General features: G+C 37.2%; 1 protein-coding gene across 1 annotated transcript in view; it reads left to right on the top strand.

The window, feature by feature from the left end:
- Positions 1-12,813, top strand: part of LOC127412139 (inactive heparanase-2-like) — a 94,112-nt gene that overhangs the window by 64,511 nt on the left and 16,788 nt on the right. Inside the window, exons 8-10 of the mRNA XM_051648264.1 lie at positions 2,973-3,079; positions 3,166-3,280; positions 11,589-11,734. Of these exons, the coding sequence (XP_051504224.1) occupies positions 2,973-3,079; positions 3,166-3,280; positions 11,589-11,734 (368 nt within the window). The remainder of the gene's footprint in view (positions 1-2,972; positions 3,080-3,165; positions 3,281-11,588; positions 11,735-12,813) is intronic.

Here is a 12,813-nt window from a genome sequence, read left to right as displayed (position 1 = left end):
GGGGTTTTGATAGGGTGTACGATTTACAAGTGTGCCTCATGATGGCTCAGCTGTTCTGGGAACATTCCCCTTTTGGTCTAATAAGCAGTACCAAGTTTCACAACATTTAAGACTTCTCTCAGAGGGCCCAGTCTATAAATACACAGCTCTCATGTTTTATGTATCTGAGACTCACACATCTGGTCGAGTGTGAGTGTTCCCCAGAAAGCAAAGGAGGGGGAAAACTGGCCTTTAATACAAAAGATGCCAATGTTTGCTCACTCCCAACCCAGTGGGATTGTGATTAGAGCCCATTACATTGTGTGATGTCAGACTGGTCAACAGTTGTAGAACAAGTGCTTATTCCAGATTTAAACTTCAAAGATTTTGGTTTCACTATAGCTAGTGGTTCTTTTAACATAAGTAGTAAAAGATGGGATTCACACCATTCTTTGGCAAGTAAGAGAGCAATGTGATCAAATGAAGGTCTTTCTCTGTTCTTGTTTGGACATGTAGGTGTTTGCATTTGGTTTGGCGGCATACGCACCCTCCCGCTGGTTGTGACAGTTTACAGATTTATTCTGTATGCTGATTTTTGCATTAGCATTGGTTTCTCTGCCAGTCATTTGGATATCAGGTTCTGAGGTTTAGAATGTGTCAGAATCAGAACCAGTGTCAACATGTGAGAGGAGAGCTCTTTTCTAGCTTATATTGAAATATTCCTAATATACTCAACATGTTCTATTACAACCAGACTCTGACCCTGCAGCTGGGCACGAATCAGTTGTGTATTGTGCTGCTAAATTGGGACCTCAACTCAACTCCAGTACAGTCCATACCTACATTTTCAAATGTCTGATGCCTATTGCACATAATAATGGCAGTCTGACTGGCTGACTTTACTCAACTTCAGTGATGTTTTTATGAGTCTGCTTCATGGTACCTATAAGGCCCGTGACTGCTTCTTTGAACACGTAAAATAAATAGCTAGTTCCTGGATTTGCCAAAGTTTGCGATGTTCATGGCAGAGTCAGATTGGCCATTGGGAGACGTCTTGTGGGCCGACAGAAGGCTAATCCACATTAATTATTAAAAAATAAATAAATAAGTAAAAAGGTCAATTAAACAAATAAATCCCATTTAAAATATTATATTACTATTGTACAATATGTTTTAACTTTGAACATAAAAAAGGGCCAACATAATGCTTTATTTATGAATGTTTCATGCACTCAGCTTTGCCACCCCTTAAAGATGTTGGATCAAAGAGAGAACATCCTAAACACATCCTTGCACATAAAAAAAACAAGATGTAGCACCACGAACAGAGCAAAATGCAAGTGTCTGGAGACCATTTTTATCAGTTGAAGTTCTTTATAAGTTGATAATGGCGTCTAAAAAATGTGGCGCTCCTGCAGGAGACAGCGTTCAAAGATGTCTGTCTAGTGCATGTTTACATGGGAAAATAATTGAAAAACGGAGCGGACAGACACAAAATGGCACAGCGTTCAAAGGCGTCTGACTAGTGCATGTTTACATAGGAAAATGAGTGAAAAACGGTGCGGACAGATGCAAAATGGCACAGCGTTCAAAGATGTCTGTCTAGTGCATGTTTACAAAGGAAAATAATTGAAAAACGGTGTGGACAGACGCAAAATGGCACAGCGTTCAAAGATGTCCGTCTAGTGCATGTTTACATAGGAAAATAATTGAAAAACGGCGCAGACAGACACAGAACGGCACAGCCTTTAAAGACGTCTGTCTAGTGCATGTTTACATAGGAAAATAATTGAAAAATGCCACGGACAGGCGCAAAATGGCACAGCGTTCAAAGATGTCTGTCTAGTGCATGTTTACAAAGGAAAATAATTGAAAAACGGTGTGGACAGATGCAAAATGGCACAGCGTTCAAAGATGTCCATCTAGTGCATGTTTACATAGGAAAATAATTGAAAAACGGCACAGACAGACACAAAATGGTACAGCCTTTAAAGACGTCTGTCTAGTGCATGTTTACATAGGAAAATAATTGAAAAATGGCGCAGACAGACACAGAATGGCACAGCGTTCAAAGATGTCCATCTAGTGCATGTTTACATAGGAAAATAATTGAAAAACGGCACGGACAGATGCAAAATGGCACAGCGTTCAAAGATGACTATCTAGTGCATGTTTACATAAGAAAATAATTGAAAAACAGCGCGGACTGACGCAAAATGGCACAGCGTTCAAAGATGTCTGTCTAGTGCATGTTTACATAGGAAAATAATTGAAAAACGGCACGGACAGATGCAAAATGGCACAGCGTTCAAAGATGACTATCTAGTGCATGTTTACATTGGAAAATAATTGAAAAACGGCACGGACAGATGCAAAACGGTACAGCTTTTAAAGACGTCTGTCTGGTGCATGTTTCATAGGAAAATGATTGAAAAACAGTGCGGACAGACACAAAACAGCACAACGTTCAAAGATGTCCATCTAGTGCATGCTTATATAGGAAAATAATTGAAAAATGGTGCAGACTGATGCAAAATTGCTCCAAAGGTTGCTGTTGAGGAATTAAATGTTTGCAGCTAGATGTGTCACTGGCCATGCCTACAAAGTTGCTAACTCTGCCAGTTACCCAAGTGGCACGTGAAAGGAGTTTTTGCACTACAATGTTCTTAAAATAACACTTGATCAACCGTCTCACAGAGAAAATTCATGCAACATATTTAAGAATAAAAAACTTTTTAACTAATATTTTCTTCTTATATTCTAACTTAAGAAAAAGTTTATGAATATTTTATTTCTTATTTCTTACATTTTATAATTTATCCTAAGAACTGTCTTATTTGTTTCTTAATAAGATTTTTATGAATAAAGCCCCAGACTTTATGCCAATAGTCAAAAGTCTATTTACATGAGACTAATAACTGCACAACTGTCCATCACTCAATTACTGATGTTTTTTCTAATGTGATTAAATATATGTCTCTCTTCATTTTCAGATTGTTCAAACTCACACTCCTGAGAAGCGGGTGTGGTTGGGTGGAGTTGGTCCTGCTTGGGCAGGGGGCACCAATAATTTATCAGACACATTTGCTGCTGGTTTTCTGTAAGTAGAGCATCTTAATGTTGTCATATCTAAACAGTGTTGTTGTGTTAATGTTGAACAGTGATTGATCTCTGAATTTGCTTTAGGTGGCTCAACACTCTTGGTATCGCTGCATCTCATGGGATTGACGTTGTACTCCGACATTCATTTTTTGATTATGGATACAATCACCTTGTTGACCAGCATTTCAACCCTTTACCTGTAAGTTTAAACATATAAACATGCACACCAAATCAAAACCAGTCAAAGCTGTTTAACAGTCAGACATATCTAGCAGGTGAATTCAAGTTATACAACAAATGCACTTAAGGTTACGCAAATTAACACACACAGTGATCTGTATGGTATGCTGTTACCTTGTTGTGAAAACTACCTAGTTGTTAACCCTGAAATGCCTTTAAAAAAAGATATGGGTGTCTGTCTGTCTGTCTGTCTGTCTGTCTATCTCTGTCTGTTTGTCTGTCCATCCACATTTAGGCAATGTTAAATATTATTTTCATGTTCACCTTGAGAAACCTGAGGTTAGGTGCACACAATGCAAATCATCATTAAAAGGGTCATTTCACAAGGAATAAAATTGTCCTTGATTTGTTGAGATGAAAACTTCATGTACTATGAAAACATACTGTAACTTTCAGAACTCAGAACTTCCTTACTAGTCCAAGAGTTTCAGTCTGACTTTTGTGGCATATTTCAGCACATTGTGTTTTTATGAATCTGTCACAATGTAATTCAGGCTTTGCCAAGAGGCTGTTATTCAAGGATGTGGCATTGCAAACAATATAGACCCGACAGAAAACCTGCAGCATGTGTCTATTCAGAGGAATGGCTAATTTATACTTATTGGAAGAACAGGCTTCTTTTACTGTAGTTTGCTTTAAAAATTATGATGAAATGCGCTGATGTTTTTGTTCTGCTAAAGTATTCATTTGGTGATATTTTTCCTGTTCGCGCACATCCCTGAAATTCTTGACCTCGGAGAACTTAGCTAGTGTTAATGATTGGTTAAAAGAAATCGTGAGTGTTGTTTGGAAAGCCACAGCAGCATAAACTTACCATTTGATTCAGAGAGAGGGTGGAAAAACATCAGTAAAAACCTATTATTTATTAAAACTGAATAAATAATGTTTTTTTTAAATACAAAACATTACTGACAATTAGAGATGTCAAAATTAATGTGTTAACACATGCGATTAATTAAAAAAGTTTAACACATTCATTTTTCTTAATTGTGATTAACGCATTTACCATTAATAAAGCATAACTTAGAAGTATTAACACTGGTTGAAAGGGTGGGACCTTTGCGATGTGTCCGCCGTCATTACACTGACGGACACAGCACAAACACACACACAAAAGTGATTCTGTGTCAGTGATAAAATTATGGAAAAAGGAGCTCTTAACGCTATTTGTTGTACAAAACAAGCCCAGATGGGACTTGTGATAGAAAGCAAGTATTATTCAGCCTATGTAATTATTCTAACTATCACAAAAGTGCAGAATGATACGCTTTTGTCGGCAAGTATTTTTCACGTGGAGTTCAAAACGGTTCTTGTCGCTGGCTTTGATGCCCTGACGTGAATCATGAACGCGGTTTTACGATTGCTGTAACAAAGCCGATAGCCACAGTCTGCTGGTTGATTAATATTGTGGAGGATGGGGGCCTGGGTAGCTCAGTGGTAAAAGACGCTGGCTACCACCCCTAGAGCTCACTAGCTCGCCAGTTCGAATCCCAGGGTGTGCTGAGTGACTCCAGCCAGGTCTCCTAAGCAAACAAATTGGCCTGGTTGCTAGGGAGGGTGGAGTCACATAGGGTAATCTCCTCGTGGTCGCTATAACATGGTTCGTTCTTGGTGGGGCACGTGGTGAGGTGTGTGTGGATGCCGCAGTGGATGGCATGAAGTGGAAGCCTCCACATGCGCCATGTCTCCGTGGCAACGTGCTCAACAAGCTACATGATAAGATGCACGGGTTGGCAGCCTCAGACACGGAGGCAGCTGGGATTCATCCTCCGCCACCCGGATTGAGGTGAATCACTACGTGACCACGTGGACTGAAAAGCGAATTGGGCATTCCAAATTGGGTGAAAAAGGGGGAAAAAAAATAAATAACAAATATTGTGGAGGATGAAAGTTTAGGACATTTCATGCCTGTTGCAATGAATATGCAACCTAAGTGCACTAATTCTTTTAATTAGTCAGCCTGCACTTAGACTTTGGGAAATGTTTAATGTTGCTTAAATTAGTGCTATTTTAGTGCATTTCTATCTTTATACTGTGTAAGGCTTTGTTTGGAAAATGTTAAAGAGCACCTTGTGGTTTTTAAATGTGCCTTTATACATTATATAAATTCTCATACAATAGATTTACATGCATCCAAGGTCAAAAAACATTTTAATTTGCTCATAATTTAAATTGCAGCATTACCTTTTTTTCCCAGTGTCAAAAACGACTCATTCAATGATCCGTTCTAAAGGATTCATTCTAAACTCCTCCTTTCAGACAGCCTACTCTGCTCTGATTGGTCAGATGTCCCAGTCTGTTGTGATTGGTCTACCGCTAAGTGTAGTGTTTGAGGGTGGGTCAAAGCTGTTCGCGAGCAGCCAATGAAGACCAGAGGCGGGTTTTTTGTTACCAAATTACGTAGGTTAGTAAAGGAAGTAAGTCTGGAATTACTAACGACTCGTTTCAGGTGTTCAGAATCGGCTCTTTCTTTTGGGAGTTAATAACTCCATTTGACATGCACTGATTTTTGAAACTTTACAGACTTTTTTACATTCACAAACAGCTACATGAAGGTAATATTTGAAAAACCATAATAGGTGCTCTTTAATAAAGCATTATATTGTTACATTTTTTGTTTTCTTGCCTTAAAAGGAAATAAATGCATTTTAACTGCAAAAGTATATATTGACTCAAATTTCAGCACTTTGAAAATCTATGATTAAGAAAAAGTATGCGATTAATCGCGATTACTAATTTTAATCGACTGGCAGCACTACTAACACATATAATATAAGCTAATATAAGTGAACTTTAATTAAAAAAATTTAAAACTGAAAAGATATTTATTTTTTTCTTTGACAAAACAAATTGTTTTGTAAAGACATCTAATTGTATCCCATATGCATTCTAGGGGGATACATTTATCTATGTTTTCTGGGGTTAAAGATGGTTAACACAAAGTCAGTTCTTTTTAGCATGCAGCTCAGGCACCTTAACGGCTTTTCCCGTGGGACCTATTAGCCAAGATGAAAGGTGTTTAGTGGTGTTGAATACTGGGCAGCTGAGGCGAACTGCACTGAAATTCTAGCCCAGGACAGTGTCACCTGTCTCCCACCCCCTCTACATGTGTGCCCCACTGTGTGGAACTGCCAGATGCTGACAGCACTGTAACCTGAGACAAGGGCACTCCATAGGTAGCCACACCCTCTCGACCGCTGCCAAATTTATCCTGAATTATGTAGACCTCAATCTTTCACAGTGTCCACAGGTCAGACCCCTGGAGACATGACAGACAAAAGACTTCATTTAAATTTCAGTTTGATTTTAGAACTCGTATACAAAGCCACGACTATAACTTTGAAACACTCAAAGAACTTCACCTCTATGACTGACAAATTGAGTGCCTGAAAATCTAACAAATCTAATGGGGTCCAAAAGAGACCACTTGTAAAATGATGCTACGGGATGTTCCACTTTTTTCTCTGTTAATACAGCTTTTTTCATTTCAAATGTTATTATCAGATTAACAGTTTGAGTTAAAAGTTTAGGTGAAAAATGTACATGAATTTCAGTATTTGGTATGTTGTCCTTTTGCTTTAATGACAGCATGTACTCCATAGATTTGTGCATATTATCCAGCATGATTTGAGAATGTTCCAAAGAGCATCCTGTGTGCTTCAATGGAAGCAAGGAAATCAGACCTTTCATACAAAGCAGTTAACATGGTCAAAGTCACAAATGAGCTTATTTGATTAGTGATGTAGAAATAGTGCAGAATCTTAAATATTTCTTTATTAATTAATTAATTAATTCTGGATTTACACTGTGGATTTTTGAACCCCACTGTAAACAGATACATTTTTTCCAGGATCCTTCCTTTATGTTTTTATGTAGAAAAAAATACATTTTTAGCTTTAATTTACTTCCACCCTTGACAGAAAAGCAGTCCGATTTATATTAGTTTATTAGAATACAGACTTACATTCAGATCCCTGCATGCAAGCCTCACTCCAGATGTTGATACATACATTATCTGCTCGTGGCCCTCTTTTCCTTTACAGCCCACCAGCAGTGGAGAGCCAGACTGATCTGCTCAGGATAACATATGTTTAGGAAAGAACGTTCATCTAGAAGGCATAGATATTGTACGGTCAATGGAAGACATCAGCCAAGATATAAAAACAATTTAGACTCAGAGATGTGAGAACGTCTTATTTTGTGTAAAGCTATGAAACAGGCCTGTTCCAACAGTAATGTAATGCAAAAATACAAAGCAACTGAAAGCCATACAAATGTTTTTTTAGATATAATGATTATACAACACTTGGATTTTTTGGTGCCAGAATCTCACCAGGAAGTCTTCCAACCAGGACAAGCCAGAAGGACCATCTTTCCATAAAATTCACTTTTGGCTGCGCTTTCGTCAAACACTCATCACAATTGTAATCTTTTTTCCACCTTTTTGTTCAATATCTCTAGTTATTCCAAGGACCAATTACCCCCTGCCGGGTTCACAATGCTTTAAACATAGCTGGATATCTGTGGGAACTGCCAGATATCCTACTGCGAGAATTCGCAACAGCCGCAACCTGTCAGCCTGCATGGAAAATTTATGGTCCAACCTTTTCTCTTTAATCCCTTTTCGAGTTATGACCCAGTTTCTATCTCTTAACACCTCTGCACAAATTCTGTTCCTCTCTTCCCTTTTTTCTAATTTCATCTTTCCTTTTGTCTCTCTATTTCTTGTGTTACATGTCTTGTGTTTTCGCACTTTTTTCGGATACTAATTAGATCCGTTTGATAATTTTCTCTTTTTAGAACTCAAAAGTGAAGTGTGTAATTATTTTAAAAAGTAAAAATACTTTTTTAATTGCAAAAAAGCTTGTTTCTTCAAGAACAACCATTCAGAAGTAGCCATGCATTCTGAAGAGATATTTTTTTTCCCCAAGCAACATACAGTACAAACTGCAAAAAAATAATATTTCACTATATTATATCAGATGTTTTACAGAGTTATTTAAAAGGCTCTTAACAGGGTGAAATAGATTAGTCACATGGTATTTATGGCTTAGGCGATTGGCTAAAAAACTTTCAATGAATGAAGCAATGATGGCAGCATCCAGGGCCCAGTTGATAACTGCCATTGAGATGAATGGTAATGCTTACGGATAGCTTTCTTCAGGTATTTTAGAACTTCTTGGTCCAGAAGGGGTGATAGGAGTTTTTGGGAAATTTGTTTAGAAAGATTCCATTGCGTGTTTGTGTTTTTCAATAAATTTTTTATTATGTTTAGTGTCTGCAGCAAGTGCCACAGAAATTGCACACTACACCTTTAAATGTTATTGGAATTGGTGGCTTCTCACTGTTCCCATTTGTTTATTGTTTGGTTTAATTGCATACTCTGACATTACATTTTTGTCTGTGTCTTACTGGCATTACAGGGCGGTTGAGTTTGCTTATATCCTGTTGGTATTACAGAGCAGTTATTGCTCATATCCTTTGATTACCCAAGTCTTTAGTGGTTTGACTTATTGAGCTTATTCATTATTAAATGGCTTCTTTGGTATTCAGTCATTGCAGTCACTGCAGTTTTCAATTTGACTGGGCAGGCTGTGAAATCATTTTGATTGGGATTATCTGGTGTGGGCTCTCCTGTGAGAAAGGAAGTAGACTGCAGCTTGGCGAGGTCGACACTCTTGAGGTTTAGCACCATAGTGTTGACTATAGCTGCCCAGTCAACATGATCATACAGGAAATCGATTTGAGGTTTGGGTTTGGCAGGCAGAGTTAATAAAATATGCATTTCTGTTGACAGTATTGCATCATTATACAACTAAAAATACAACTCGCATTTAACACCACTCTGTGGACATTTCTCCCAGAAACTGGAGCTCACACATTTCCATACTTTCAACAACACTTCCAGTTTTGGCCACTGGGTGGTAGTGATTTAAATTTCGGTAAGCACAGACCGATTTCAGCTGAAGAACTTTTGACCTACTGTCACCGAATTCATAGTGCGAACAGTCTGGCCCAGTCTAACTGCTTCTGCGCCTACCCTCCTCATGAGCAGAGTGATTTGGGCAAGTGTTTTGATGCCCCTGAGTCCTTTGATAAAAATTGTAACAGTGATGTTTAAGACAGCTGCAGTGGTTGAAAATCATTTCTCCTAAATAGGAATTATTTATAATGTTTTACGAAGATCTTTCATTGATGTTTCATGGCATCTTAATTATCATGCATACTAGATTTTTATTTTTATTTTATTTATTTTTTTATCTTAGTCAATATAAATCCAAAATTGACCCTTTTTACTTTAATAATACATGTTTCTGGTCTTACTGTGAATAATTCATTAATGCACATTGTTCCAACAAATTTCGTTTGCCTTTGTAAACTTTATCAAAATGCAATAATTCCTCCGCCTTTGAAACTACTTTTCCGCTGATCCCACCAAGGCCACACAGGCTATTGGATGATGTTAACCAATAGCCAAAAAGGTCTTTAGGCATCATTTTAGAAAACTCAGAATACTTAGAAAACTTTTTTAAATTAGGTCTGGGTAATTCTTTTGTGGAACGTCCACTTTTTATGATCCAATAAATATGATTCAATAAAATCATGCCCTGGCCTACATTTTTATCTTGTTGAATATCCTGTTTCATTCATAATGCAGAAGGAAAATGGGTTGCGAATGGGGTTTCACATTGACTTTAACAAAACTTGAAATTTACATTTTTACGTTTACATTTTAAGTTCTTAAAGTGGAAAATTGCAGTTAAAAGAGATCCACCATGAGACTCTTTTTCCTACTGCCTATAGCAGATGCTGCTCAATGTACACTGCCGGAGCAAATTAAGTTAAAGTTGCCCTGGAAAAGAAGCCTTTAAATGCTGCCATATGCAGGATTGCATGGGAACTTCCTGATGCACACATGTTGTTTCGAACCGGTTCAATTAAGTGTTGAATTTAGGAACTGATGAGAGTTATTAGAAGAGATCTATAATAGTCCTGCCAGCAAAATTCAGGTAGCATCATTGTATGTTACTCTGCAATAAAGTACTCTTTTATAAATACTTACCGGTAATCACACAGGAAACTGTTACACTGGTTACATTCTGCATAGTGTACATACTTTCTGTCTTTGTAGTTTACACTCTCCTTTGTGCAGTGATTATGGTTTTGTTAGATCATTTTAGATTTTATGTGCCAATATTTTTTGCATGGACTGATTTTCTTACAGTTAAAATATTTTGCTCCTTTAAAGGGTTAGTTCACCCAAAAAAGACATTTCTGTTGTTATTTAGTCACCCTCATGGTGTTCCAAACCTATATGACAGTGTGCTCATTTCAGTCACCATTCACTTTTAATGCATTTTTTGTTTCCATATAAGAATGTGAATGGTGACTGAGGCTGCCATTCTGCCTAACATCTTTAATTTTGGGGTGATCTATCCCTTACATCTATAAGTGCTAGTTGACAAAACTGCTAAAAACATACAAGAGTGAAAGCTGGTGTTCGGAGAACATATAATAGGAAGCTTTATTTATTTTTATTTTTTTTACTTTCTTGAAGTTTTCTTGCATTTTTAGGCAGTTTCTAAGATAAATCTAGCAAAGCATAGATTTTTGTTGCTGTTTTGTAAATGTACTATATTGAAGCTTGGCTGAAAATTCACTGTGTTCCCCAGGGTGGTGAAAAGCATTCTGTATTTCTCCCAAATCTACGATCCATTTAATTTTTTTATGGCCATGAGGAGAAAGTTTTTGCTTTGTTGTTTCTCCGTTTTAAAGGAAAGGCTTTCAAAGAAAGATTATTGTTATATTTCTCTATTCCAGCATCCAAGAAAATGTCTTTCCCAATAAAAGGGAAAGTCACATGTGGATTGTTTCTACCTCTGAAAAAAAATTTGGTCCTTACAAACGTGAAGGCAGATACGAGAAATGGACGTTAAGTCTACAAATCCCTATTTGTTTTTACACCTTTCATCTTCAATTTCAGAGCAGAGTTGAACAAGTCTAAAATTAAAACTCCTTTGAAAGATGAAGGATACTGGAATCAATTTTATTTCTGCTGGCAAAGAAATGCCACATCTGCCCTGTGAATGTAAACCAGAATCATCTTGCATGAATCATGTTTCTTGTGCAAAGTTGCATCACGCTAGCAGGTCTCCATGGCAGAATGGCTTAACCTAACATGTGTGTTGACATGGCCCAGTTCCAGTAAACATGGCTCAGTGATTCCTTGTATTTTGTAACATGTATTCTGTGTGTTGGCATTGTAGGATTACTGGTTATCTCTGCTCTTTAAACGTCTGGTGGGCCCCAGGGTGCTTGCAGTGCATGTCGCAGGCCTCCAGAGAAAACCACGCCCTGGACGAGTGATCAGAGACAAACTCCGCATCTATGCACACTGCACCAGCTTTCACAAGTAGGTTCTATCCACCCATCCATCCATCCATCCACCCATCCATCCATCCATAGAGAGAGATTCACAATTTATTCCAGCAGAGTTTGACATTAGTGTGTTGCAAAGCTAACTACACGATACACTAATAAACATAAAATTACTTAGCATTGTTAATTAGATCAAACATGTTTTTATAACTACTTTTCAGAGTTGAATGAAATACTGTATGTTTACAGTCAACATTTCTTTCGACTCATCCATCATCTTGGATAAAAAAATAAAAAAAACATTCAAGGAGCTTGCTGCAATGCATTTAGTGATTACTATAGCTATTAATGATATATGTGAGTTTGACTTAGAATTTGGCCAAAAATGTTTAACATAGAACAGGGGTTTTCCAACTTTTTGATGCCAAGGATCCCAAATATGATGGTCCCCTTGTGAGGGACACCTTTCCTGAAATATAAATTCAGCTTTATATTTAAATGTATAAAGATCCATTATAATGTATTAAGACTTTTATACAGTGTGAGAAAAATAGTAGGCATGATATTATAAAAGCAACAGGTTGTTTCATAAATTAAATAACAGCTTCAATACTGCCACTGTACTGCAGCCAAAATAAATTAATATCTTATTAATATGTTATTAATATGTTATTGTTAATTAAAATATTATATGAAAATATTTACTTTGTATTAAGTTGATAGCGGACTATTAGTTACATATAAACTTAAAAATATTTTCAACTCAACTGAAATTTATTTGTAGCCTTTAGAAAATAGAATGAAACAGTAAAATTGTCAAATTTGGTAAAGTTTTTTTTTACATAAATGTATTTCTGCCGACCCCCTAGAACCCTGTTGTGGCCCCCACTGTTTTAGAAGGTAGCATACAGTGCATGCATCAGCAGTACACCTATGATGCCTTAAAAGGCTGTCTAGGTAGGTAGCTCACTTGGTTTTGATACATAGATATCATATACACTCACTGAGCACTTTATTAGGTACACCTGTACACCTACTTATTCATGCGTTTATCTAATCAGCCAATCATGTGGCTGCAGTGCAGTACATAAAATCATGCAGATATGGGTCAGG

The sequence above is a fragment of the Myxocyprinus asiaticus genome, chromosome 21 (genome assembly GCF_019703515.2).
Source record: "Myxocyprinus asiaticus isolate MX2 ecotype Aquarium Trade chromosome 21, UBuf_Myxa_2, whole genome shotgun sequence".
In the NCBI taxonomy this organism is placed as follows: Eukaryota; Metazoa; Chordata; class Actinopteri; order Cypriniformes; family Catostomidae; genus Myxocyprinus; species Myxocyprinus asiaticus.
The sequence above is the reverse complement of the archived record's forward strand: the minus strand, read 5'-3'. Positions and strand labels throughout refer to the sequence as shown.